Source organism: Mustelus asterias, chromosome 12 (assembly GCF_964213995.1).
Source record: "Mustelus asterias chromosome 12, sMusAst1.hap1.1, whole genome shotgun sequence".
NCBI lineage: Eukaryota > Metazoa > Chordata > Chondrichthyes > Carcharhiniformes > Triakidae > Mustelus > Mustelus asterias.
In genome coordinates, this window is record NC_135812.1 from 92,713,574 (window position 1) to 92,740,928 (window position 27,355).

Genomic DNA, 27,355 nt, shown 5'->3' on the forward strand with positions numbered 1-27,355 from the left:
TAATCATAATTGAGAGATAAATATTGGCCATGACATCGGGGAGAACACCCTTGTTCTTCTTTGAAAGAGTGACGGGGGATCTTTTATATCCAACTAAGAGGGTAGACATTAAACAATCCCTTTGTCCCATATCGCCCTCAAAACTAATGTGTCTGCTGGAAAAGCGAATCCCATTTTTAAAATGTTTCGAGGGAGCTAGGCAGGTTTCCAGTTTTGGATGGCACAGATTTATCCTCTATAATCTGATCCATGGTGTTAAAGTTCTCACTTTAGCTGTTACACACTTGATGAATTAGAGAGTCCACCGGAATTAGAGATCCAACTAAGAGGGTAGACAAGGGAATGTTTAATGTCGTATCTGAAAGGTGGGCCCTCTGACAGTGCGGTACTCCTTCAATGCCGCATTGGAATGCCAGCCTGAATGGTGTGCTCGTGTCTTTGGAGTCGGACTTGAACCCTCGACTGTCTGACACTGAGGGGCACTGCTATTAACCCAGCCGCAGCTGGCATGGATAGTTGTCAGACATTGATTAGAATTAATTCACGTCATACCTGGACAGAAATAAGATGACAAATCTAGTTATTGTCATGTTTTGTGACTAGATTGTTAATGGCTTCTGAAGTGTTTCATTACTGAATGATTAATGGTGTAAATGAAATGTTAATAGGCTATGTGGTCACTTTAGGACAGACAATCTCAGTGTTTGTGCAAAATGGCCTGTGTCGGATCAGTCATTGTTTATACACAGTGTCTCATAGTCAATCCTACTGCAGGCAATGGGATTAAATATCAGGCGCTGTGTATAACTGGCATTCAATCCGATAACAGTCCAAAGAAAATTTCTACACCCTGAAAACTGGGCGGCATGGACAAGTTGGGCCGAAGGGCCTGTTTCCATGCTGTAAATCTCTCTGACTCTCTAATTCATCAAGTGTGCAACAGCTAAAGTGAGAACTTTAACACCATGGATCAGATTATAGAGGATAAATCTGTGCCATCCAAAACTGGAACCCTGCCTAGCTCCCTCGAGACATTTTAAAAATGGGATTCGCTTTTCCAGCAGACACATTAGTTTTGAGGGCGATATGGGACAAAGGGATTGAAGTGTGAATCTGATTGAGTGTTGTTTTTTTTATTATTCGTGGGCATGGGCGTCGCTGGCTGGGCCAGCATTTAACTCCCATCCCTAGTTGCCCTTGAACTGAGTGGCTTGCTAGGCCATTTAAGAGGGCAGCCGAGAGTCAACCACGTTGCTGTAAGTGTGGAGTCACATGTAGGCCAGACCAGGTAAGGATGGCAGATTTCCTTTCCTAAAGGACATTAGTGAACCAGGTGGGTTATTCCGACAATTATAAGATGGAATTGGCCTGCACGGCTTATGGGTTTCAGCAGACACTGGTGAGCCACAGACAGCAACGATTGTGACCCTTCACTGGCAGGGACTTAGAATCACCCGCCCATTCTGTCAGTGAATGGCACAGGAAAAAAAAAAGATTTGAAAAAGGAGTCAGTGATGTGCTTATTCTTTGGCTCACTGTCTTAACAAGAGTTAAAGATTGAAGAAGTGCCAGGCTCGATTGCTAGTCTCTGCAGAATTGGCTCATTTTAACCAGAGCAGCTCTATACTTGGATTCAGCGCCTCTTAGACTAGGAAAGGCCATGAAATCCGGCTGGGTTCCCATTCCTGATAGCTGAGCAGTGACTCTTGCTGGAAAATTGCCTGTGCTCGGACAACGGAACAGGGTGAACCTCACGTAGGAGCATTCCATGGTTGTAGTACCGAATAATATTCGCTAATGTACACATAGAGTCATAGAGGTTTACAGCATGGAAACAGGCCCTTCGGCCCAACTTGTCCATGCCGCCCTTTCTTTTTTAAAGCCCCTAAGCTAATCCTAATTGCCCGCATTTGGCCCACATCCGTCTATACCCTTTGTACCCATGTAACTATCTAAATACTTTTTAAAAGACAAAATTGTACCCGCCTTTACTACTACCTCTGGCAGCTTGTTCCAGACACTCACCACCCTCTGTGTGAAAAGAATTGCCCCTCTGGACACTTTTGTATCTCTCCCCTCTCACCTTAAACCTATGCCTTCTAGTTTTAGACTCTCCTACCTTTGGGAAAAGATATTGACTATCTCGCTGACCTATACCCCTCATTATTTTATAGACCTCTATAAGATCACCCCTCAACCTCCTATGTTCCAGAGAAAAAGTCCCAGTCTATCCAACCTCTCCTTATAACTCAATCCATCAAGTCCCGGTAGCATCCTAGTAAAGCTTTTCTGCACTCTTTCTAGTTTAATAATATCCTTTCTATAACAAGAATAATTGATGAGAGCCCTGTGAATCGTGGCATTGTTCCAGCCCAGGAAATCATGTTTTTGCATGGACTTGGGATAATACAGTCAGTCGATTCTCCTTTACAGCCACAACGTGCTCTACTTGCATTAGTAGTCAACCTCAATATTTCACCCCACAAATGCATGTATTACTTACCAGTACCGTATAGCCAGGTACAAGGGATTAAGCAGGTGATGCGGGCTGCGTTGTGAAGGAGTGTGGGAATTAAGACATGCCCACTCTTTGTGGTGGATGCCAATGGCATTTCAAAATGGCAACCACACACAGCCATGCCCAGCGGTTCTTTTTTTACTTGGTTTATAAGTTTACTTGGGTGAATATTTCAAGGCTTCAAAGATTGCCTTGTACGCTGACATCTAGGAAAATACCAGTAGCCACGACACCATAGGCCATCGAGAATCATGCCATCCTAAGATTGTTTTCATGTCGAATTTCCTTTATGGCCTTTTCCTTTCCGATCTTTCGAACCTTCTCCATCCTTATAACCTGGTCAGAACTCTCAGTTTCTCTTTCTTGACCTTGTCTCTTCCCCCATCCTTTCATCTCAAAGGGGTGGTGATGGCCTAGTGGTATTATCGCTAGACTATTAATCCAGGAACTCAGGTTCGAATCCTGCCACGGCAGATGGTGGAAATTGAATTCAATAGAAAAAATAGACTCTGGAATTAAGAATCGACTGATGATCATCAAACCATTGTCGATTGTCGGAAAAACCCTTCTGGTTCACTATGGTTTTTTAGGGAAATAAATCTGCCATCCTTACCTGGTCTGGCCTACACGTAACTTCAGAGTCACAACAATGTGGTTGACTCTCAATTGCCCTCCAAGGACAACTAGGGATGGGCAATAAATGCTGGCCAGCCGGTGACGCCCATGTCCCATGAATGAGGAGACATCTCATTGTGATAAGGTCCATGCTCTGGGATTGACACTTAAGCATTCTCTTTCTCGCCACCGACATCTCCTTCTTTAAGACCCTTCTTATAAACCTACATCTTTGATTAAGCCAGGGGACTACAATCTGTGCCTCTGGAGCCGTTCATTAAGGACTTGATTGCTCAAATCCATTTTGATAGTAATTAAATGGTTTGTCTTGTTTTTAAATCTTTATTAGCATTGTACATTTGAGAAAGTTTCATTCAATTAACACCTCTTTCTAAAACTTTTAAAATGTGGAAGTGTATCTCTCTTTTTCGTTGTCATTGGTATTTAAGTAACAGCAGTGCAGCTCTTAAGATAAGTGCATATTTTACTGAATTTTCTTGCTGTTAAGGTTGCCGACTGCTAGACTAAGCATTCGGGGGCAGCACGTTGGCTCAGTGGTTAGCACTGCTACCTTAGAGCGCCAGGGGCCCGGGTTCAATTCCGGCCTTGCGTCACTGTCTGTGTGAAGTTTGCACGTTCTCCTTGTGTCTGCGTGGGTTTCCTCCGGGTGCTCCGGTTTCCTCCCACAGTCCAAAGATGTGAAGGTTGGGTGGTTGGCCATGCTAAATTGCCTCTTAATGTCAGGGACATGAGCAGGGTAAATACGTGGGGTTACAGGGATAGGGCCTGGGTAAAGCTCTGTTGGAGAGTCAGTACAAACACGATGGGCCAAATGGCCTCCTTCTGCACTGTAGGAATTCTATGATTCTAAGTTACTCCTAATGATCTCCTTTGTGACTTACTGTCCATTTTTGTCTAATTGCGTATCTGTGGAGTATCATGAAATGTTTTAAACATTAGAGGCACTAATATTAATGCAAATTGTTAATTTATCTTGTCAGCGCGGTACTGTACAAATGGACTTTCGATTCTTCCTGTGGATCAGTGTGCACAGAATGGTGCTTCTATATTTTCACCTTGATACTGAATTGTTGTTATTCTGGAGATAAGCAAGAATTATTAAAGTTTGGTGGGATCCAAGGCTAGTATGGTGAGGTGACCTCTGAGGACAGGTTGTCTTTACCTGACTGGGCTATTGGAGGCTTCACTGTAAATTGGAAACAGCGTAGTGCACAGGATGAGAGAGAAGCAGGTTCCTGATATTGAGAAGGGAACTGCTGCTTAATACTGATAGCTGTGTGATATTTGTTACCTGACGTGAATTGTACGAAGGAAACCCAAAGAGCTCAATACTATGAAAGAAAAGGATGACCATCAGTATTATACTAAATAAATATTTCAAAGGTGTGTGTTCATGATCCATTGCTTTTGCACTGGTTTCCAGGGACACAGTTTGGGTCAAGGTGTTGACATTGGTTCAGAAGCTGTGGCCAGCAGTGATGTAACGGTATGTATCCTTCACCAGACTGATAGCTGCCTGCAGAGTTCCTTCAACTTTTGAGTGGACGCTTGCTTGAGTCTAGTGTCCACTCCTGCCAAAGGTGCCTTCTACAGGAAATTGGCGGCATCTTTGAGCACGATAAGAAAGAGATGGCTAACATTGACGGAGTGAGTGATGTGTATGTGATAATTGTTAGGCCCTTGTTTCAAGCTGTTTCTAACACACACTGCTCTCTGTAAGTCTGGGGGTTGTGAGAGGAAGTTTTTGGAGCTAATTGAGCAGCGTCATGCCGGCTGCAACATGGAGGCACGCAGAGTTTGGAATGGTTGTCACCTCTCTCCTCTCATCTCTCCCCCCCACCCCTGGAGGGTTTGTCAGGTGGCACCAAAGGAGGTGGAAGTGATTGGGGGGCAATGAATATGCACACTGGTTGGCGCTTTACTGCACAATAGCATTCGAGTAAAGTCATTCTGCTGCCAAAAGATCTTCCACCTTCTTCATTTGTCCCTCAAGATGCTGTTGTTTGTGTTTCCTTCATTACTCTCAACTAGAAGATTAGGAACAACATGCATGATAGTTTGCACTGAAGTTGCTTAAAGAATGGCTAGATAGAAACGGGAGGTCATGAATTTTGTTGCAATTGCCATCTTTCTCCTTGTTTGTGGGCTGGCAGTGTGAATGGGAGCTCTTTCATCAGTTCAAGAAGAAACTCAAATTGAACTCTGTTCGTGAGTGTTTTTTAAAATGGACAGCAAAATGTGTTGATTTGGAGTGACTAATATTCATAGCTGTTCCGACAAACTGAGGATGCACTTTCATCATAAGGATGCCAATCGATAAAGGAGGGGGCGGATTGATAGCACAAATGCCAGTCCTGAGCTACATCAGTAATTCTTCAGTGAGAATTAATTGACAGCGACAGAATGCAGCAAACCCATCAAGTCCAATTCTGAAACCTGTTCTTCTGTTTAGATATTGATAAATATCTCTCTTTAGATAGTTACAGTTTAGGGCAACAAAAAAATCTCTCTTTTCATCCACGAATTCCCAAATGGCCTTTCTGCATCAGAAAGTTGCAATATATATTCTTGGCAAGCGGCTGACACTGGCAAAACTGCAGAGATTGTCCATTCTAAGCTGTCACAGTTAATTTTGTGCAACTTTGTGTAAGCTTCGGAGGGCATTAAGAGTTAATAACACAACTTGAAATTGAAGACACGGCATTGGCCAGACGTGCAGAAGATGATACACTGCCTTCCCTGAATAAACAAGTTGAGTTTTTCACAACTGCCAGTTTTAAAAGACTAGATTTATTTTTCCCTCGTGCCAGCCCACTCATTCCAAGATTTATTGGGTTTTGTTTCACTTGCCACAACAGGATTTCCATTTGTGCGATGAATTTTAACTCCTTCCATCCATCGGAAACCAGGATTTATCCGGGGGAAAATGGGATGGGGAGATTTACTTTGCTGCCAATCGTGATGATGAGAATTTTTAATAGCTACCAGCTAGGACATCCACCTGAAGCCTGTGAGATCTTGGTGGCGATATACAGTTTGGGCCCCGATCACATCGTGGGAGCCTGACTGTTGGTCACAGCCCCAGGTCTGCTCTCCATTTTAATTCATCTCTACTAGTTTCTTTTTAGACTCTGCCTGCACTATTTTCCCTCATCCTGCCCTGACCCCAATAACATCCTCTGAGCCTCCTACTGCCACTCTTGAATGGTCCATCTGTTTGCTAGGCCCCATTCCAATCTGGAAATTATTAGATTGGTTTTTAATTCTCTCTTTCCGTTCCATGTACATTTTTTCATTTATTAATGTGTGGGACATGGGCATCGCTGGCTGTCCAGAATTTATTGCTCATCCCCAGTTGCCCTTGGAGGGCAATTGAGAGTCAACCACATTGCTGTGGGTCTGGAGTCACATGTGGGCCAGACCGGGTAAGGATGGCAGATTTCCTTCCCTATAGGACATTAGTGAACCAGATGGGTTTTTCCAATAATCGACAATGGTTTCATGGTCAACAGTAGATTCTTAATTCCAGATATTTTTTATTGATTTCAAATCCCACCATCTGCTGTGTCGGGATTCGAACCCAGGTTTCCAGGACATTAACTGAGTTTCTGGATTAATAGTCTAGCGATAACGCCACTAGGCCAATGCCTCTCGGTGTAATATATTTTCCCTGGCTTGTGGTCCCATTACAGTCAAGCTGCTGCAGGTTTGGCAGATTCCCTATCCGATCTTTGTAATAGCATTGAATGAATATTTGTGGCACCTTTCAGGCTCCTGTCAGCTGCAGGCTGTTTCATTTGTCCTTCGAGCAATTTTGTTGTCATTCTTTTCCCCTTGCCTCTGTTCAAAATGAGAAAAGATGAACTAAACCAATCGATGGAATGTAATGTTTGACTGCCTGTCCGCAAGAGTTCATATTCATGTTCTTGCTTGCTGCGCTATGTTTCACCAGTTACAGATTTTGCAGGTCCCATATATAGACCATAAGATATAGGAGCAGAATTAGGCCATTCAGCCCATTGAGTCTACTCTGCCATTCAATCATGGCTGATAAGTTTCTCAACCCCATTCTCCCGCCTTTTCCCTGTAATCTTTGATCCCCTTACCAATCAAGAACCTATTTATCTCTGCCTTAAGTATACTCAATGACTTGGCCTCCACAGCCTTCTGTGACAATGAATTCCATCGATTTACCACCCTCTGGCTGAAGAAATTCCTCCTCATTTCGGTTCTAAAGGGTCATCCCTTTTCTTTGAGGCTGTGCCCTTGGGTACCATTCTGGCATATTACTGGAAACATCTTTCCCACGTTTACTGTATCCAAGCCTTTCAGTGTCCTGTAAGTTTCAAAGAGATCCTCCCTCATCCTTCTAAACTCCACTGGGTACAGACCGAGAATCCTCAAACACTCCTCATACATTAAGTTTTTCATTTCTGGAATCATTCTCGTGAACCTCCTCTGGACCCTCGTGAAGTCATGCTAGCATTGAATTCATGCTGCTGAAAGTTAGTCTAAAATTGCCACAGAAGTCCGCGACTGGAAGCAGGGGCTCTGAAGAGGACAATGTCTTGATATTATAATGACCTGGGTTGCCTCATAACTGTGAACCTAAAAGAATACTTTGTACCTCCTCATCTGCAGTACTGTGTCCAGTTCTGGGCCCAGCACTTGAGGAAGGATGCGAAAGCATTGGAGGGAGTAGAGAGGAGATTCACAAAAATGATTCCAGGGATGAAGAACGGGAGCTATGTGGATAGATCGGAGGGGTTGGGACTGTTTTCCTCGGAGAAAGGAAGACTGAGAGGAGGCGTAATTCAAGATCCTGAGGGGTATGGACTGGGTAAATAACGAATAAGCTGTTCCCACTTGAGAGAGCTTCAAGAACGAAAGCGCACAAGATTCAAAATAATTGGCAAAAGGAGTAAAAATTATATGAGGAAAAATGTTTTCACCTAGAGGGTGTTTAAGAGTCTGGAACCACCACCCCGAGAGGATGGTGAAGGCAGGTTGAATTGCAGTATTCAGAAGGGAATTGAATTGTTACTTGAAAAGAGAGAATGTGCAAACTTTTGGGGATAAGGCAGGGAGTGGGACTCGGTAGAATGTTCTTTCAGAGAGCCATTGTAGACTCGATGGGCCGAATGGCCTCCTTCTACATTGTAAAGATTCCGTATTAAGCTTGGAGTGTTGCCCAAAGAGACTGACTCATTTTACTCATTTTATTCCCAAATTGAACAGGATGGATATGCTGCAAGGAGCCAGTCACTAACATTTCAGACCTGATAACTTCAGCACACAAACGGCAAAGCTACTTGGGCTGGAACCCTGATGTGAAAGCTTCCTTGCTTTATTTCTGGTTTATTAAGCCTGTCGTATCCATTCAGTATTATTTTGTTCACATTCCACATTATGCCAGCATTTCCTATTCATCGGCCTGCTATGCACGTCCAGCAGTTTGCGTGCACTTGGTCTCCTGTCTTATCGGCTTCGCTTGGTCAGGCAGGTAGAGAAGCTGCAGCTGTGTCTGACTGACAGCAGCGGCGTAGAGGGGAAGCAAACGGGAGGAATGAGGTCGAAGGAGGAATCGATCATCACAGTTAAACCAAGATCCAACCCTTCCCTTTCAGACCATGAACTGACCGAAGATATTCTTTGTGCTCATGTCAAAGCCGAGTTTTTCAGTACTGTTGAGCTGTTTACCAGTCGGTCATCAAAACTCAAACTTCTAGTTTTATATTTGGCAGAACATGGAGAGCAAACTCCCACTTCTAGGGCGAGAGGTCATCGTCTTAGGATAAGGGGTAGCAAATTTAAAACAGGGTTGAGGAGAAACTACTTCTCCCAAAGGGTTGTGAACCTGTGGAATTCGCTACGCCAAAGTGCGGTGGATGCTGGGACAGTGAGTAAATTTAAGGAGGGGTTCGACAGATTTTTAATCGGTAATGGGTTGAAGGGTTATGGGGAGAAGGCAGGAAAATGGGGATGAGGAGCGTATCAGCCATGATCGAATGGCGGAGCGGACTCGATGGACCGAATGGCTGAATTCTGCTCCTATATCTTATGAACTTATGAGATGATTTTACCTTTTCCCTCACTAACCTTCATCCTTATTCAAAGTTGTCAGTGCTGTTGGTGAAGGCTGGCACTCCCACTGCCTCACTGCCAGTAGGCCTGAAGGACTGAATAAATACAATGAAACACTCTCCCTGTGATACTACAGGCAGGTAGGGTTTGTGGTGGGGAGCTCAGGTGGTAGAAAATTGAGAATCTGAATGTGTTGATGGTTCCAATCTCAGCCTTCACTGTCATTCACACAAATTTGTCCACATTGACCAAGATTTATCAGGTTTCTCAGGCGGTGGGGGGAGCTGCAGGGTGTGGGGTGGAACACATGTAATTCCTGGTGCAGACAAAGCTAGTTTTTTTTATTTGATTAATTATTATTGTCACATAGAATCATAGAATCCCTACAGTGCAGAAGGAGGCCATTTGGCCCATCAAGTCTGCACCGACCACAATACCACCCAGGCCCTATCCCCATAACCCCACATATTTACCGTGCTAATCCCCCTGACACGAGGGTTAATTTAGCATGGCCAATCCACCTAACCCACACATCTTTGAGATTCGGCGCTCAAATGCAGTTGCTTTCCCTGCTTTTGTATTCCATTCCCCCTGGAGATAAAGTTTGGCCTCCCATTAACCTCTGAATTACATTTTATGCCCAAACACAAGCTTTGTGATTTTGTGTACAAGGACACCCAACTCCTTTACTCCTCCGCTGTTCTCACAGTCTCGCTCAGTGGTTAGCAGTGCTGCCTCACAACGCCAGGGACCCGGGCCCGACTCCCGGCCTGGGGTCACTGTCTGTGCGGAGTCCGCACGCTGCATTAGTATACAGTGAAACGTATTGTTTCTTGCACGCTATACAGACAAGGCATACCGTACAGAGAGAAGGCAAGGAGGGGGTGCAGAATTTAGTGTTACAGTCATAGTTCGGGTGCAGAGAAAGAGCAACTTAATACGAGGCAGGTCCATTCAAAAGTCTGATGGCAACAGGAAAGAAGTGATTGAATTAGAGCGTTGTTAGAGAGTCTAAAAGAGTAAAAATAAAGTTTTAGAAGCAGAATGAGAGGAAAAGTTAGAATTAGAGGACATGCTGGGCACAGCTTGCTAGAAGTCGCCACGCTGCGGCACCATCTTGAAGTGTTTGGTTTGGTAATCACTTCTTTGAACTGATTGTGAAATAGCATTGAGCTAACCCTGGTGATGAAACACTGCCAGGTGAAAGAATCTGGCTATGTTAACTGAAAGAATATTAACTGGCAATTGAGAGCTCCTCTCTGCTGGGAATGGAGAGATCCTGGCAGTTAGAGGAAAGAGAGGACCTACAGAGATAGAGCAGTTGGATAGTTGTCTCTTGTACAGTGCAGAATTATTTTACAAGCTGATCTTTTCTTTTCAGCTTAATTTTTTGGGGAAGTCTCAAGGTTCGATGGATTAGAACTCATCATATAGCATATATGGAACAGAAAAAGGCCATTTGATCCAACCAGTCCCTGCCAGCATTTACGCTACACTCAAACCTCCTCCCGTTTTGCCTCATCTATCATCGTAAACCTGCATTAATTTCTCCCTCAGAAATTAGGAGGGAGAAATTAATGCTCCTTAATTTAGCTTCCCTAAATTAGGGAATTTAGCTTCCCTAATTTAGCTATTTAGCTTCCCTTATTATGTGGCTGTACTGTTAGCTTCAGCCACACCCTGTGGTAGCAAATTCCTCTTTTTGGATAAAGAAGTTTCTTCTGAATTCTACGTTGGATATCTTGGTAACTATTTTATATTGATGGCCTCAGGTTATGCTGTTTCTCACAGTAGGGGAGGCAATTGGGTAGTGGTATTGCCACTGGACTAATAATTCAGAGACCCAGGGTAATGCTCTGGAACCAGCGTTCGAATCCCACCATGGCAGATGGTGAAATTTGAATTCAATAAAAGTCTAATGATGACCATGAAACCATTGCCGATTGTCAGAAAAACCTATCTGGTTAACGAATGTTCTTAAGGGAAGGAAATCTGCCATCCTTACCTGGTCTGGCCTATATGCAACTCCAGACCCACAGCAATGTGGTTAACTCCGAAATGTCCTCAGGGTTGGGCAATGAATGCTGGCAGAACGAGTGACACCCACGTCCCATGAACAAATAAAAGAAAACAAGAGGAAACATTCTCTCTCTATCCACTCTGTCAAAACCCTTCATAATTTTAAATGTCTCTATTAGGTCAACTCTTGGCCTTTTCTCAAGAGAAAAGAAACGTAACCTGTCAATTCCTTCCTGATCTGTACAGCACACATTTCTGCTGTCTTTTCCTATAAATCTTGTCTGCACCCTCTCCAGTGCCTTTGTATCTTTTTTGTAATCTGGCAGCCAGAACTGCACGTGGGTACTCGTAAGTGTGATCCAACCGTGTAAATTAAGCATAACTTCCTTGTGTTTGTTTTTTGTTTTTTATGATTTTGCTAACCTGTAGGACAACCTTTAAGTGATTGGTGTATTTGCACTCTGAGATCACTTTGCTCCTCTATCCCACCTAGACTTCCAGGTAATAAGTGACCTTCCTGTTCTTCCAACCAAAAGGTGCTACCTCACATTTATCTGTGTTGAACTTAATTTGCCAATTGTTTGCCCATTCTGAGGATTGTGAACCTTTAGAATTCTCTACCCAGAGGCTGCGAATGTTCTATTGTTGAATATATTGAAGGCTGAGATTTTTTGGTCTTTCAGGGAATGCAGGGATATTGGAGTGGGTGATGAAGTGGTGCTGAGTTAGAAAATCCTCTCCGATTGCATTGAATGGCAGAGCTGGTTAAGGGGGCTTCTCTACTCCTGCTTTTATTTCTTATGTTCAACGCCCACTCTGCCCTTCACATGTTCATCTCCTCAGTGAACCTTTGATCTCCTTTTACTCTGCTCCATTGCAATGTCTTTCCAAACTATCAGCACTTTCCTCCCCACATTAACACAGTCCTCTCTAATAACTGCCATAGCTCTAACACCTAGAATCATACAGTGCAGAAACCATTGCCGATTGTCAGAAAAACCTATATGGTTAACGAATGTTCTTAAGGGAAGGAAATCTGCCAGCCTTACCTGGTCTGGCCTACATGCAACTCCAGACCCACAGCAATGTGGTTAACTACGAAATGTCCTCAGGGTTGGGCAATGAGTGCTGGCAGAACTAGCGGCACCCACGTCCCATGAACAAATAAATCGGCCCATCGAATCTGCACCAACCACAATTCCACCCAGGCCCTATCCCCATAACCCCATGCAGCTACCCTAGCTAGTCCCCCTGACACCAAAGGGCAATTTAGCATGGCCAACCAACCTAACCAGCATATCTTTGGACTGTGGGAGGAAACTGGAGCACCCGGAGGAAATCCTAACCTCTGAGAACCTCAAAATGTGTGTTGTCACCTCCAAGCTCAGATCTCATTTCTCCCCTCAAATTTCCTGTCTGGGATTCTGCCCTGCCAAGAAAAGCAAGACTGCTCTAACATCACAGATGTCTTTATGTCTGCAACTGTGGTATTCTGTGTCATCTTGTATTTTCAATGGTTGAAGACTCTATCTTCTGCGATCATCTTTCCTCTATACCCTTGCTTTTTTCATCTCTGCGCTTGCAGTCCACTCCAATGTGCCTCCATCCTTTCCACATCCCGCCCCTTGGTAATGTAATTTGTTGATGTAGGCTCAGGTTCCCTTATATGGTAATGTCGCGAAGCTCTAATCCTCGCCCACCTCTCCTGACTCCATGGTCACCTTTGCGCTATCGCTGTTGCATGTCTGACATCTGGTTGTGGATGAGCAACAACTTCCTTCAGCTTAACACTGACAAGATGAGGGTAAAGCGGTTGATGTGGTGTATATGGATTTCAGCAAAGCGTTTGATAAGGTTCCCCATGGTAAGCTTTTGCAGAAAATACAGACACATGGGATTGAGGGTGATTTAGTGGTTTGGATCAGGAATTGGCTAGCTGTAAGAAAACAGAGGGTGGTGGTTGATGGGAAATATTCATCCTGGAGTTCAGTTACTCGTGGTGTACCGCAAGGATCTGTTTTGGGGCCACTGCTGTTTGTCATTTTTATTAATGACTTGGATGAGGGCGTGGAAGGATGGATTAGTAAATTTGCGGATGACACTAAAGTTGTAGACAGTGCGGAGGGAAGTGGCAGGTTACAGAGGGACATAGATAAGCTGCAGAGCTGGGCTGAGAGGTGGCAAATGGAGTTTAATGCGGAAAAGTGTGAGGTGATTCACTTTGGAAGGAGTAACAGGAATACAGAGTACTGGGCTAATGGTAAGATACTTGGTAGTGTGGATGAACAGAGGGATCTGGGTGTCCATGTGCATAGATCCCTGAAAGTTGGCACCCAGGTTGATAGGGTTGTTAAGAAGGCGTACGGTGTGTTAGCTTTTATTGGTAGAGGGATTGAGTTTCGGAGCCAGGAGGTCATGCTGCAACTGTACAAAACTCTGATGCGGCCGCATTTGGAGTATTGCGTACAGTTCTGGTCGCCGCATTATAGGAAAGATGTGGAAGTGTTGGAAAGGGTGCAGAGGAGATTTACCAGAATGTTGTCTGGTATGGTGGGAAAATCTTATGAGGAAAGGCTGAGGGGCTTGAGGTTGTTTTCGTTAGAGAGAAGAAGGTTAAGAGGTGACTTAATAGAGGCATACAAGATGATCAGAGGATTAGATAGGGTGGATAGTGAGAGTCTTTTTCCTCGGATGGTGTTGGCTAGCACGAGGGGACATAGCTTTAAATTGAGGGGTGAGAGATATGGGACAGATGTTAGAGGTAGGTTCTTTACTCAGAGAGTAGTAAGGGCGTGGAATGCCCTGCCTGTAGCAGTGGTGGACTCGTCAACGTTGAGAGCGTTCAAGTGGTTATTGGATAAACATATGGATGATATTGGAATAGTGTAGATTAGAGGGGCTTTAGATTGGTACCACTGGTCGGCGCAACATCGAGGGCCGAAGGGCCTATACTGCGCTGTAATGTTCTATGTTCTATAGGATTAACTCATCTTTTTCAGCTTCCACCAGAAAGCATCCTTCCTCCTGCTTAATTCTACCGCCCTGTCCTGCATTCATCCTGATCCTGAGACAGGCTTCAATCCCCACATCCAAACCTCCATCAAAGCTGAACATTTCTACCTCCACATGAAGGCCTTCATCCCATTTTACCTTAAATACGATTGAAAACCTCATTTGTACCTTCATCCATCTCCAGGTTGTATAAATTCCACCCAACGGAGCTATAGCTTGCCCAGAATTATGGGGAGGCGATGGCCTAATGGTATTATCACTAGACTATTAATCCAGAAACACAGCTAATGTTCTGGGGACCTGGGTTTGAATCCCACCACGGCAAATGGTGGGATTTGAATTCAGTAAACAAAAATCTGGAAGTAAGAATCTACTGACTGTCGAACAATTGTCGATTTTCGGAAAAACCCATCTGGTTCATCAATGTCCTTTAGGGAAGGAAGCCTGCTGTCCTTACCTGGTCTGGCCTACATGTGACTCCAGAGCCGCAGCAATGTGGTTGGCTCTCAACTGCCTTCCAAGGGCAACTAGAGATGGGCAATAAATGCTGACCAGCCAGCGATGTCCATGTCCCATGAATGAATTAAAAAAAGAATTCCACTACCTGCATCCTATCCCCGATGACCCTGGTCCTTGCTGGCTTCTGCTGGCTCCCCAGTTCATCATATACATGACCTTGCCCATTCCCAATTCTGCAATCTCCCTTAGCGCCACATGCCAGTGTACATTTCCATTCTTTGTATTCAATCATTGCTGAACCTCAATCTTGTCCGTGAAGCCTCCAACCATCTAGAATGCACAATATAAAGTGTACCCTCTCAACCTTGTTACCTCTCTCCCCTTCTTCAAATACTTCCTCAAAACTCATGCTTTGATCAACTCTCTGGACTCTTGTATCACCAATGTCCGGTGTCCGCAGTTACGCCATCAGACTTTTGAATGGACCTACCTTATATTAAGTTGATCTTTCTCTACACCCCAGCTATGACAGTAACACTACATTCTGCACTCTCTCCTTTCCCTCTCTACGAATAGTATGCTTTGTCTATATATCGTGCAAGAAACAATACTTTTCATTCTAAACTAATACATGTACAATAAGAAATCAAATCAAAGTGCTTCAGGTTGTTTTGTTATGTTAACGAAACTGCATAAATGTGAGGTTTGGTTATAGGTGAATTCTGGCTACTTTAAAAAATTAAGCCAAGTGGCTTGTTACTTGAAGATTTCTGTGTGCGAAGTGCTATGTCTGGGGAAGTAGCAGCCACCTCCGTCTCAGCTGACACTTCTGTGGCATCTTGAAGATGTCATCACTCAGATGAGAAATTAATCCAGGCCCCCAACTGCTCGTGTAGGTGGATGTCAAATATTTGATGGTAGTATTTGCGATGCATGGACCTCTGGCGTCCTGGCTAACATTCATCCCTCAGTCATCACCACCAAGACTGATTTATTGATCTTTGTCTTGTGCTTTGTGCCTGCCGTGCTTGTCTATAAAAACATTGCTCTTCATAAGTATTCCGTTGGCTGTGAAACACTGAGGCCAACCTGAGGGCACGAGAGATGTTATAAAAATAAACACAGCAGCTTAGTTTGTTCTTTCGTTCTCTGTGATAGATTAACCTTTGTTTTCAGGGACTCTTGCCACTCTAGTAAATTGAATTTTAAAAATGGTTACTGTGCAGTCTAAGCATCACTCTCAGCGAGGATCATTGTTTACAGGGGACAATAACCCAGGTGAATTTCATTTTTCTGGAGGTGGGAGTGAGAAGAATCAGAGCTTAGCAAAAACCTCTTTGTCCCAGGAAGGACAGACACTGTGATGAGTTTGACGCACTGACCAAGGACCTCTGCTCTCTGGATCATGGGAAAAACTCTGACTGACTTATCTGGATTGTTGCCCGGTAAATGTTAGACTGAAAACCCATAGAGTCCCTACAGTGCAGAAGAGGCCATTCAGCCCATCAAGTCTGCACTGACTCTGACAGAGAATCTTACCCAGGCCTTTTCCCCCTTCCTATCCCTGTAACCCTACATTCCTCTAACTCCTGGGTAACTATGCAACTGAGCACCTCCCCCCCCCGCCCCAGTCATTCACATTGATCCCCTCAACCCCTTTGACCCCACTGACCTCACCCCCTGACTCCCACTTGACCCTTCCAACTCCCCCTTGATTCCCCAGATCCTCCCTGACCTGTCCTCACCACTTCCTGATTGCCCCCCTTCCCTCTTCCCTGGCCTAACCTGACCCCGACCTCACCACCTTACCCAGCTACCCCGTTACCCACCTACCTCGCCCACCTACTCATTCACCCATTCGCTAAGAAGCTGTTTGAATATCCCAAAGCCTTTTGGTAGGTTACTGAGGAAAGTACAGCAGCAACTGTTGGGGGAAAAGGGGGTTATCGTCTCCCCGAGGACCCAACGCTACGACTGAAGACATGCTCCACATTTCTGAAGATGCCGGGATCGGAAGTCCCATCTAGAAATGTGGAGCTCCAGCGTGGCCCAGGGACGGAGTGGTAATCCGCTGGTGATGGCCACTCCTCGGAACAGGCCATTGTTCTATGCATTAGCAAACAAAGATTCAGATGTTTATTGATGAAGGTGATAGCCCTTTAAAAGAAAGCCCACTTGTGACTGTTCAATAATTGGCCTGCAATGTTTACCTAAACAGGCCAAGGTTCACTCTTATTGATCGAGTTCTTGCTCTCAGGAGCTAATGTGTTTTTGAGATGTTTGCCCATGCCCTTGCTGAATCTGCACTGATTAAGAGCCTTGACTGCATGTGTGTTTTTTTCCAGCACTTGAAAAAAAACAATTGGATTCATTCAGGCTCTCTCTTCCCTTGGCAATATTAGTTTTAAATTTAAATCAGTGACACTGATGCAGACAGGACAGGAGAGGGCAAGAACAGTGTTGTTTTATGAAGTTCAATGAAGACAGCGGTAATGATTCTGGCGCGCAGTCAACCTGGGGAATTATCAGTGACATTACTCAGTGCTGACTGTCAGCTGCCTGCACTAGACTGTAAATGAATGTGGGGCTAGTGCTTGGGGAGCTGCTAATTATCTTGGTCAGTCAGAGCTGTGACACATTCAGTTTTCCTTGGCAGTACATTCAGCTTCTGTTAAGCAAATAACCTGTTGAAAATAACACTTCATTCAGTTCCGTTGTCAGGTGTTATTCACTCGATGAAACTGTGCATGTGTCTCGCCTGAAGGATTGGTTCAATACACGGTGCAAAATGTCAAATGTTAGTTGATAATTTTGTCAATATAAGAAATGGCTGTCTAAGACATTCATTCGGCAGTGTTCGTTAAGATAAACGTTCCATTGAGAAATCTTTGTTCATTTTTATACATAGTGGAATCTGTAATGATCCTACAGTCGTTACCTTTTGTCAAGCAGGTTTTGGGGGATAGATGGGGTGGATTCTTGTTGAGACATTGGGGGGTCTTGCCTCCTGGTTCCAGGAGGCAAGATCCAGGTGAGAGACCCTCGCTGAGTAGGTGAGAGACCCTCGCTGAGTAGGTGAGAGACCCTCGCTGCCTCTTTTTGGGAAGGCTGACTGAACCACAAGCCAATCAGGCAGTCACAAGGCCAAGGAATCACGACCCAGGGGCAGACATATCGCCGACCGAAAACCATTGACCAATAAGAGGATGGCAGCTCTAGTTTTTAGCAGCGTCACTAGGGAGGATGTGGCTGCTGCGGGAAAGACAGGCAGTCCCGGCAGGATCAAGGAGCGACCCAGGTCACAGGGAGGTAATGTGGGACATGGGGGAAGGGTTTCACAGGAGTGAGTGAGACACAGAGGCATTGGCAGCAAGTGCAGATGGCGTGTGGATCCCAATGAGCCCATCCTTCCTGATGTTGAGTCCCTTGATTGGGTGCTGAGTGCCTTTAATAGAGGAATTTCGACCCCCCCACCCCCAGAGGTAACAGGTTGACCCCACACAGTTTTAGCTGCAATGCATGCCGCCTGGTGACAGGCCTGCCCACCATGGGATGAATAGCATTAGTGGCAAGATGAGGCCCTTAAGTGGTCATTAATTGGGCATGTAAGGGCCTCAAAAGGTGGCAGAGCAGGAGGCTTAACCATGGGTCTTCCCACCCAGAACTCAATTGTGGCAGAGGTGGGAAGGTGACAAGGTTCCAGTGTGTCACCATCCGGCTTAATTACATACCCTTCCTGCCTCCAAACTCCCCACCAACGAGAGCGGGAAATTTTGCTCATAGGAACAGATGATAATGGGAAAGACGGAGGCTGAGGGGTGACCTGATAGAAGTCTACAAAAATATGAGTACCATAGACAGATGGATAGTCAGAGGCTTTTTCCAAGGGTGGAATGTCAGTTACAAGGGGGCACAGGTTCAAGGTGAGAGGGGGAAGGTTTAAGAGAGATGTGCGGGGGAAATGTTTCAGAGTGGTGGGTGCCTGGAATGTGATGCCAGAGGAGGTGGTGGAAGCAGGCATATTCGCAACATTTAAGAGGCATCTGGATGGGCACAGGAACAGGAAGGGAATAGAGGGATACAGACCGAGTAAGGGCAGAAGTTTTTTTTAACTTTAGTTTGGGTATCATGGTCGGCACTGGCTTGGCGGGCCGAAGGGCCTGTTCCTGTGCTGTACTTTTCTTTGTTCTTTGTTCTTATAACAAAGTTTTTACTTTTAAATAAAACATTTATATCAAAGCTTCAAAGTGCATTATATATATTTTCTAAAAATCTGCTAAAGTCCTTCATGAAGACGGATCCGCTTTGGGAGCTTCAATCATACAGCTTGAACTCAGTATCACTGAGGGTCGCAATGCTGCCGCGTATCACTTGCTGAGATGTGGGGCCCACAGTTGCACAGAGAATATTCCAAATGTATAATGCCTGAGTAGTGAATTGGCCGACAGGCAGTGAAACTGGAGTTTAAACCTTCAGGATGCGGATCTGAATCCATACCAAAGCTTTGCAACTTCTTTTCAGCCCAATGCCAATCTGTCGGTGAGGTCACAGGGCGCTGGGTTCAAGTCCCGCTCCAAGGCCTGAATAATACGCTCCGAAAATAAGGTTGGAATGCATCAACATATTACTGGACGCAAAGGTGTCAGGTCATGTTCCACCATCATCACGGCAGCCTGGGATAGAACGGTTAGCGGGTGGGCCTGGAAACGGGGAGCCTGCCCATGCTATGCAAATCGAAGGCAATGAGCTCGTTGTGCTCATTTTAAAGGGCTGATATAATACATGCAAAATGGAATAAAACACTTCCAGAGTGAGATCTCTGCCCTTTCATCATTCAGGTGGGTGGCCTGAGGGCAGTGTTCTTTGGCCACTGGGAGTGTTTTGTGGAAGGAGTAGATGTACACTGTCTTTAAGCTTGTGATTTAGGAACCTGAGACCTCACTCAAAGAGGTCCATCCATGCCTTCCATTGCAAAAGAGGCCAAATTGTAAACTTTGACCTTGATCCAGGTCATGGTGGAAGAGCTCCAATGCCCGCTTTATTTCTCTGGTTGGGTGGGATACTCTCATCTTTGGGTGGTGGGCTCAGAAATCTGAACGCCGGTCACTTCCCAGTGCACCACGCCGGCCCATGTTATTAACCCTCAGACTTGACTGCACAACCTCGACTGATGTTCCAGGGCACTAGCTCCAAAAGCTTGTGTGGCTTTTGCTACCAAATAACCCTGTTGGACTTTAACCTGGTGTTTTGAGACTTCTTACTAGTAGGTGACACATTGTCAGAAACAATGTCCTTCAGGTGAGACACCAAAGCTACTGTTAAACAGATATCTGACAGCATAAGTGGATGTTAAAGTTCTCCAGAATAAAAGCAGAGAGTTTCTGTGCCTTGGGTAACATTCAGTCTTGAACTCGGATAACCTAAATAGATTAACTGGCTTTTCATTTCATTGCAGCTTGTAATTCACACAAGTGGCTGCACTGATACAACAGCAGTTCAAAATAATTCCTTTTTGTGGAGCGTGCTAGGACATTGAAGATGATGAGATTCTGTTTTGTGTCCTTCCTACTGCAGTTAATTTTTTGCGCACATTTTTAAAGTTATAGACCTCCTCTCTGTGTGTCAAGAAATGAGATTGATCGATGAGTGTTGCTAAAAGGATTCTGAATAACAAGGTCACTCAGTGATCTGATGGTTTGATCTTTGTACGCTTCAAATTTCTATTTTCCCAAACTCAAAATTGTTTTAAGGTGTTGGGTGCTGTTTGATTGGTCTTATTAAAGTATTTGTAGTCTTAGGTAGTTCAACAGTATGTATTTATTGACTGCTAGAATCTATATAGACAGGTGCAGTAAAGGTCCAATCTCAGTGTGATCCCTGTGCTTGACTCTACACACAGCTCTGTCCAACATGGCGCTGAACCCTAGATGCAGGTCATGTGTTCTCTTGCATCACTGTGTGGTCAGTACTGTACTCAGTCCCACAGTAACCCTTTACATGCCAGACCTTGCGGGGAGCTGGAGGCCTGACTCTGCTGGAGTGAAGGGGGATCATTGAGGCCCCCCCAGGAGGTCGGGGGTAATGAGGGTGTCCTTGGGCATTGCCAGCCTGGCCCCCTGGCACTGCCCAAGGGCCAAATGCCAATTCCCACGGGGCACATTGGCAATGCCCACTGGGCATCGGGCAGTGTCAAGGGGGCCGGGCCAGGGGCAGGGCCTAATGGAGGTGGTGTCTGTGGGTGCTGATCAGTGGGGGTGGGGGTGGGAGGCCCCTGTGCCACTCTGCATTCGGGCTTGGTGATAGGAGGGAGGCCAGCGATCAGGGCTGGCCATCGGGGTGGGGTCGGCCTGCCAGGGGGATTGGAGTTGCGGGGGTGGCCATCGGGGTGGGGTCGGCCTGCCAGGGGGATTGGAGTTGGGGGTGGAGGGGCGGGGGGTGGGATTGGGACTGGAGGGGTTGTTGAGGCTGCCGGTGCGGGGCCTGGTAGGGAAGTTGAGGCTGGCCTGGACACGTTCAGTGGGCCGGCGATCAGGCCACGCGGGGATTAGTGGAGCAGCAATGGGGGGGGGGAGGTGGTCACAGGGCTGGTCAGCGATTGGGAGGCCAACAGTGCGGGGCTTCTGCACATGCACTGATCTCCGCTCTGACAGATTGGCGCGTGTGCAGTGGCCCACTCTGTGCTATGCTGAGCCTCTCCAGCGGGAATAGTCCCACCCCTGGATTTTTAATGATATTCACTCTAGTGCACTCTGCAGTGCTCAGAGTGTAGGAGGTTCATTTTGAAAATCCCACTGAAAAACCCAGTGGGATTTACTCCAGTTTTTACACAAATTCGACACTTAGAATGTTTTGGGACGAATCCCACCTGTTATGCCTCAATGTGAAACCCCCTCACCATTCCCTCCATGTGATCCGTTGTTTGTTCTTGAAGTTGCTACTTTTTTGTTGCAATCATTCCCAGCTAAACTTTAATATCTCATCCATTCTTCCTCCTTTCAAGAGCCAGCTGACTCGAAAACCTGCTGAGTTTTTCCAGCATCCTCTGTTTTATATAACATCAGTTGTTCCTGGAAAAATGTATAAAGGCTCAAAGTTGTGACTTCTTTAAATTCTAAATTCACTGTTAACAGTGAATTTAGAATTCAGACCAATTTCAGGTGACGAGAAAGAAAAAAATGTCTTGCAGAATATTTTTCAGCATTCTTATTGGTCATTTTTTCTTTCTTTCAGAGAAAGCAGACAACGGGGAGGTCTACCAGAGAAAAAGGGCACAGCAACCCAATTACTCGGACGGTTTGACGACATTCAGTCATCCAAGACCCACTCCAGATCAAAGCAGTTGGAAGCGCATCATTTTACTTATTCTTGCCATCACCATACACAACATCCCAGGTAAGAAAGACTGAATTCCAGCTGGTCTTTTTTCAAAATAAAACGCTTTGATCAAATGACCATGCCGGAGACTCAGAAGATATTACCATCTGAATCAACCTGAAAAGTCTAGTTAAACACCTCCGGCAGAACAACAGTAGGTATGAAGTAAAATGGTGCAATAATAATGTTCAATGTTTGATCCTTGTAGAAGTTGGAGGCCTCAGTGAATTGATCAAAGAGTAATTGCGAAGGATTCTGAGTGGGGTCTAATGCTGAAAGCTGAAATGGCAATCTTTAGACATTAGACAAGCCCAGCCTGGGTTCCATTTTATATTTGATAGCATCAAGCTGGTAAGTTATGCAACACTGTCCTCCAAATCTCTGCAGCCATTCACTAAACCTACCATCCCTCTATTATGTTTTAAGTTGTGGGAGGCTTCTAGCAAAAGTAGATAGAAAGCCATGGTTTAAATGGAAGGGCTGTAATTTAGTCAAGAAGAAAAGATAAGGTCCAGCAGCCTTGTATATTTATAGATGAGTTGAAAATAGTTTCTGTATGTGTATGTAGCATCGAGTACATTTGTTCTCTTTTTCTAACCATCCATTAACAGAGGATTATTGTGAACAAGACTGGGTAGATATTGTTATAATTCAGGTCAGAAACTCCAAAGTATTTTATGAAGTCGGCCTGGGTCATACATTTTGCAATTTGAATATGGCTAAGGTAAGCATGAGATGTTTTACTTCAGATATGATTCAAATGACCCACTAGGGAGCTTTTATCAAACAGTTAACATGTACAGAAAGAAAATTAGCAATAACTTTTACCGGTTACAAACAGGAAAAAAAAGCCAACCATGATATTGTATAAGCTTTAACAGCTGAACAACGTTCCAACCAAACAAATCCCATAAACAAAACCCTTGCCATAGGTTTAGCACAGAAAATACAAATGCTCACATAATGCTGGAACTTAGTCCTTTGGTTGGATGCTGCAGTTCTTTTGATACACACACAGACAAGTGGAGTATTGTGCGCAGTTTTGTTGTCCTTATCTGAGGAAGGATGTCCTTGCTATAGAGGGAATGCAGCGAAGGTTTACCAGGCTGATTCCTGGGATGGCAGTTCTGTCATATAAGGACAGACTAAGTCAGTTAGGATTGTATTCATTGGAGTTTGGAAGAGTAAGAGGGGGGCTCATAGAAACATATACAATTCTAACAGGATTAGACAGGGTGGATTCAGAAAGAATGGTTCCGATGGTGGGGGAGTCCAGAATTAGGGTTCATAGTTTGAGGATAAGGGGTAAACCTTTTAGGACTGAGGTGAGGAGAAATGTCTTCACCCAGAGAGTGGTGAATCTGTGGAATTCACTACTACAGGAAGTAGTTGAGGCCAAAGCATTGTCTGATTTCAAGAAGAAATTAGAAAAAGCCTTTGGGGTTAAAGGGATCAAACGATATGAGGTGGGGGAGGGGAGAGTGGGGGGAAGGCGGGATCAGGATATTGAGATCGATAATCAGCCATGATCAAAATGAATGGCGATGCAGGCTCGAAGGGCTGAATGGCCTCCTCCTGCTTCTATTTTCTATGTTTCTAGCTGCACAACGTCTGTTAAAAGACGAAGGGTTATTCATCCAGAAGTTTATGCCATTAGAAATTTATTGCAAGTCAATAATGCAATGAGAGGCTTGATCTGGTGTACACACGCCCACATAATGGAACAGAACCACGTAAAGACAATTAACTTCTCACAAAGCACTTAAGAGGTGAAAGAAAATATAACTGGGTGGACAACTTGTGTAACATCGGATGCAGGGGTAATTGCTGACCTTTGTGGTATTGATTGATTCCAACTGAGCCCATTGCAGAGTTTGAGATTGGAAAAATAGATTATAGAGATAAATCTCAACTTTCTTTGACTGCAATGAAATAAAATGCCATAAAAAAAAGGTTGCCTTAAAAAGTGTCACTATTTGAAGATGTCCTGAGGATATTTGCGATTGTGTTTTGTTACTTCGGACCACTGTTGCTTCTCTCCAGGTTAAATAATTGTGTATATGAGAGAAGATGATGAATTAGTGCAAGTCTTTTTTTTCTGATTCTGACTTCACACTTGTATCAGCTTGAAGCTAACTTGATATATTCCAAACATCTTTTCCATTCACCCCCAGCATCCGCTGTGTAAAATGCAGTCAAGTTCACCAATTTACACAAACAACTATCTAGTTACAAGTTTTCAGTATTGTTATATGTTTTTCACTTGTTTCTAATTCTGATCATGAGCTAGTTTGTTGCTTATACCTGCTCCAGGCTACTGCACATGCAGAGATGGTGCGGAATAGCAAGCCATATTCTTCCACAGCCCTGTTAGTGTGGTCACATCTAATGAGTTCTTGTGGCATCTCAGTGTGCGTAAAATGCTATGTGTTTCAGAAATGGGCACGTGAAATTCCTCCAAATATAGCATTGAAAGCAGGAGAATTCTCCTTAGTCCATGATTTGACTGAAGGATGTTTCCTTCTGGAACTTGCCTTTGGGAATCTTTTTTAACTAATGGCCTGAGGTTAAATGCAATGATGCAGTGTGATTTGAGGATAAGATGATTGCCTATAGAAGCAAATCTTTAGGGGTGGGATTGGGGTGGATTGTGTCACTTGCTGACTAGCCTTCTGGAATTTGTTTGATCACCTTTACAAGCCAGGGAAGAGTTTTCCAAAATTGATTTTTTTTAAAAAATTCATTCGTGGGACATGGGCGTCGCTGGCTGGCCAGCATTTATTGCCTATCCCTAATTGTCCACGGCAGTTGAGAGTCAACCACATTGCTGTGGCTCTGGTAGGCCAGACCTGGTAAGGGCAGCAGATTTCCTTCCCTAAAGGGCATTAGTGAACCAGATGTGTTCTTTCGACTATGGTTTCATGGTCAGATATTTTTCATTGAATTCAAATTTCAGTATCTGCCGTGGTGGGATTTGAACCCAAGTCCCAGAACATTAGCTGAGTTTCTGGATTAACAGTCTAACAATAATACCACTGGGCCATTGCCTCCCCTTGATATTTGTGTGTTTATATATAAATTTTCCTGGCTTTTGCGAGAAGGGAAAAAAATGAGATTGTATCAGACAGAAAATTTGGGCCCGATAAGGTGATCTCCAGCAGGGTCGTTGCTTCCAATAATTGACTGGAAAGGATGGGCCCAGATGATGTCCATCTGCTGCTGTCTGGAACTCGCCGCATGAGGAGACAACAATCTTTCACTGATGACTCATTGCTTAGTCTAATTGGATCGAACTGTACTTTGATTCCCCCAAATTACTCATCCCTTGCACAGTACCATTTGAACTCTCCAAGGGCGGCTGTCTGCTGAGATTAACCTGCTGTTGAAATATGATTATAAAATCATCAGTAATTGTAGAAGATTTACTACAGAGGCTCAAAACCCAATCAGTAGAATGTTTGCCAGTTCTCCTCCCCCACTTTCCCCAACACACACACACTCTCACATACACTCACACACACACACACTCACACACACACACACTCACACTCACACACATGTACTCACACTCACTCGCACATACACACACACACTCACACACACTCACCCACTCAGACACACACACTCACGCATACACACACACTCTGACTTTAACTTGGAAACTCTCTCTTGGTACAGCTATGTGCATATGAAACATGCTAACACGTGAGATGATTCGGCCCCTTGAGCCTGTTTTGTCATTTGACACTCAACTCTACTTTCCTATCTACCCCTATGCCATTTTACTCCCTTAGTCAAGAATCCATCTAACGCAGCCTTAAAAATATTCTGATTTGATTTGATTTATTATTGTCATGTATATTAATATACAGTGAAAAGCTTGTTTCTTGGACGCCATACAGACAAAGAATACCGATCATAGAGAAGGAAAGGAGATGGTGCAAGATGTAGTGTTACAGCTCGGGTGTAGGGAAAGAACAGCTTAGTATTAGGTAGGTCCATTCAAAAGTCTGATGGCAGCAGGGAAGAAGCTGTTCTTGAGTTGGTAGGTATGTGACCTCAGACTTTTGTATCATTTTCCCGAGGGAAGAAGGTGGAAGAGAGTATATCTGGGTGCGTGGGGCCCTTAATTATGCTGGCTGCTTTTCCGAGGCAGCGGGAAGTGTAGATAGTGTTAGTGGATGGGACGCTGGTTTGACTGATGGACTGGGCTTCGTTCATGACCCTTTGTAGTTTTTTGCGGCCTTCGACAGAGCAGGAGCCATACCAAGCTGTGATACAACCAGAAAGAATGCTTTCTATGGTGCATTTGTAAAAATTTGGTGCTAGTTGTAGCGGACATGCTGCACTTCCTTAGCCTCCTGAGAAAGAAAAGGCATTGGTGGGCTTTCTTAACTATAACGTCGGCATGGAGGGACCCCCCCCCCCCCCCCCCCTACCTCCCCGCCCCTCGCTCTCAAGGGAAGAGAATTTGACAGGTTAATGACCCTATAAGAAAGCATTTCTCCTCACCTCCGCCTTAAATGAGAGACCTTTTATTTTTAAACTGTGTCCCCCAGTTCTAGTCTCGCCCATAAGGGGAGAAACATTCTCTCAGCATCCACCCTGTACGGCTGGCTGTGTTTACGCCATTTGAAGTGATAATTAAATGCGAATATTTATTACCTTGACATCAGCCCCGCTAGCTCCCAAAATGCTCACAAGAACGAGTCCATCTGATAGCATTGCAAGGGCGAGACCAAGGTTGCGGTGCAGTGTTATCAGTAGCTCATGAAACAAGTTTGGAGAGTAAGTGACTGCCTCGTTAATTTACAGTGACATTGTGTGATTTGACTGCTTTATTATGTGATAAGTGCAATGGTTCGCGGCATAGGTAACATCACTTCAGTTGCAATAGCCTATTTAAGCTAGTTTTAACAGCTGAAATTAACAGCTGTGGGAAACTGGAGTGGGATATGATGGAAATAAGTCAGTATCACTGAAGCTCCCAGCAGTTTATTTTTGTATATTCCTCTATAATGGCTTCCAGGACCCAGCTTGGCTGAACTTTCTCCCTGATAAGACAAGACGGTTTATTTTTCTTCTGATTGAAGCCATATCAATAATGAAGAAATGAGTAAGCATGAGGAATATTGGGCACTTTTGTCAGAGTCATAGAGGTTTACAGCACAGAAAAAGGCCCTTCGATCCATCATATCCGAACCAGTCAAAGACAGATCACCCAACTATTCTAATCCTGTTTTCCAGCACTTG

The 27,355-nt window shown here is 44.6% G+C and overlaps 1 protein-coding gene across 2 annotated transcripts in view; it reads left to right on the forward strand.

Annotated features, from left to right (window-relative positions):
- Positions 1-27,355, forward strand: part of slc39a11 (solute carrier family 39, member 11) — a 757,783-nt gene that overhangs the window by 356,963 nt on the left and 373,465 nt on the right. For both annotated transcript variants that reach the window (XM_078225647.1, XM_078225648.1), the window contains exon 5: positions 21,959-22,120. In XM_078225647.1, the coding sequence (XP_078081773.1) occupies positions 21,959-22,120 (162 nt within the window). The remainder of the gene's footprint in view (positions 1-21,958; positions 22,121-27,355) is intronic.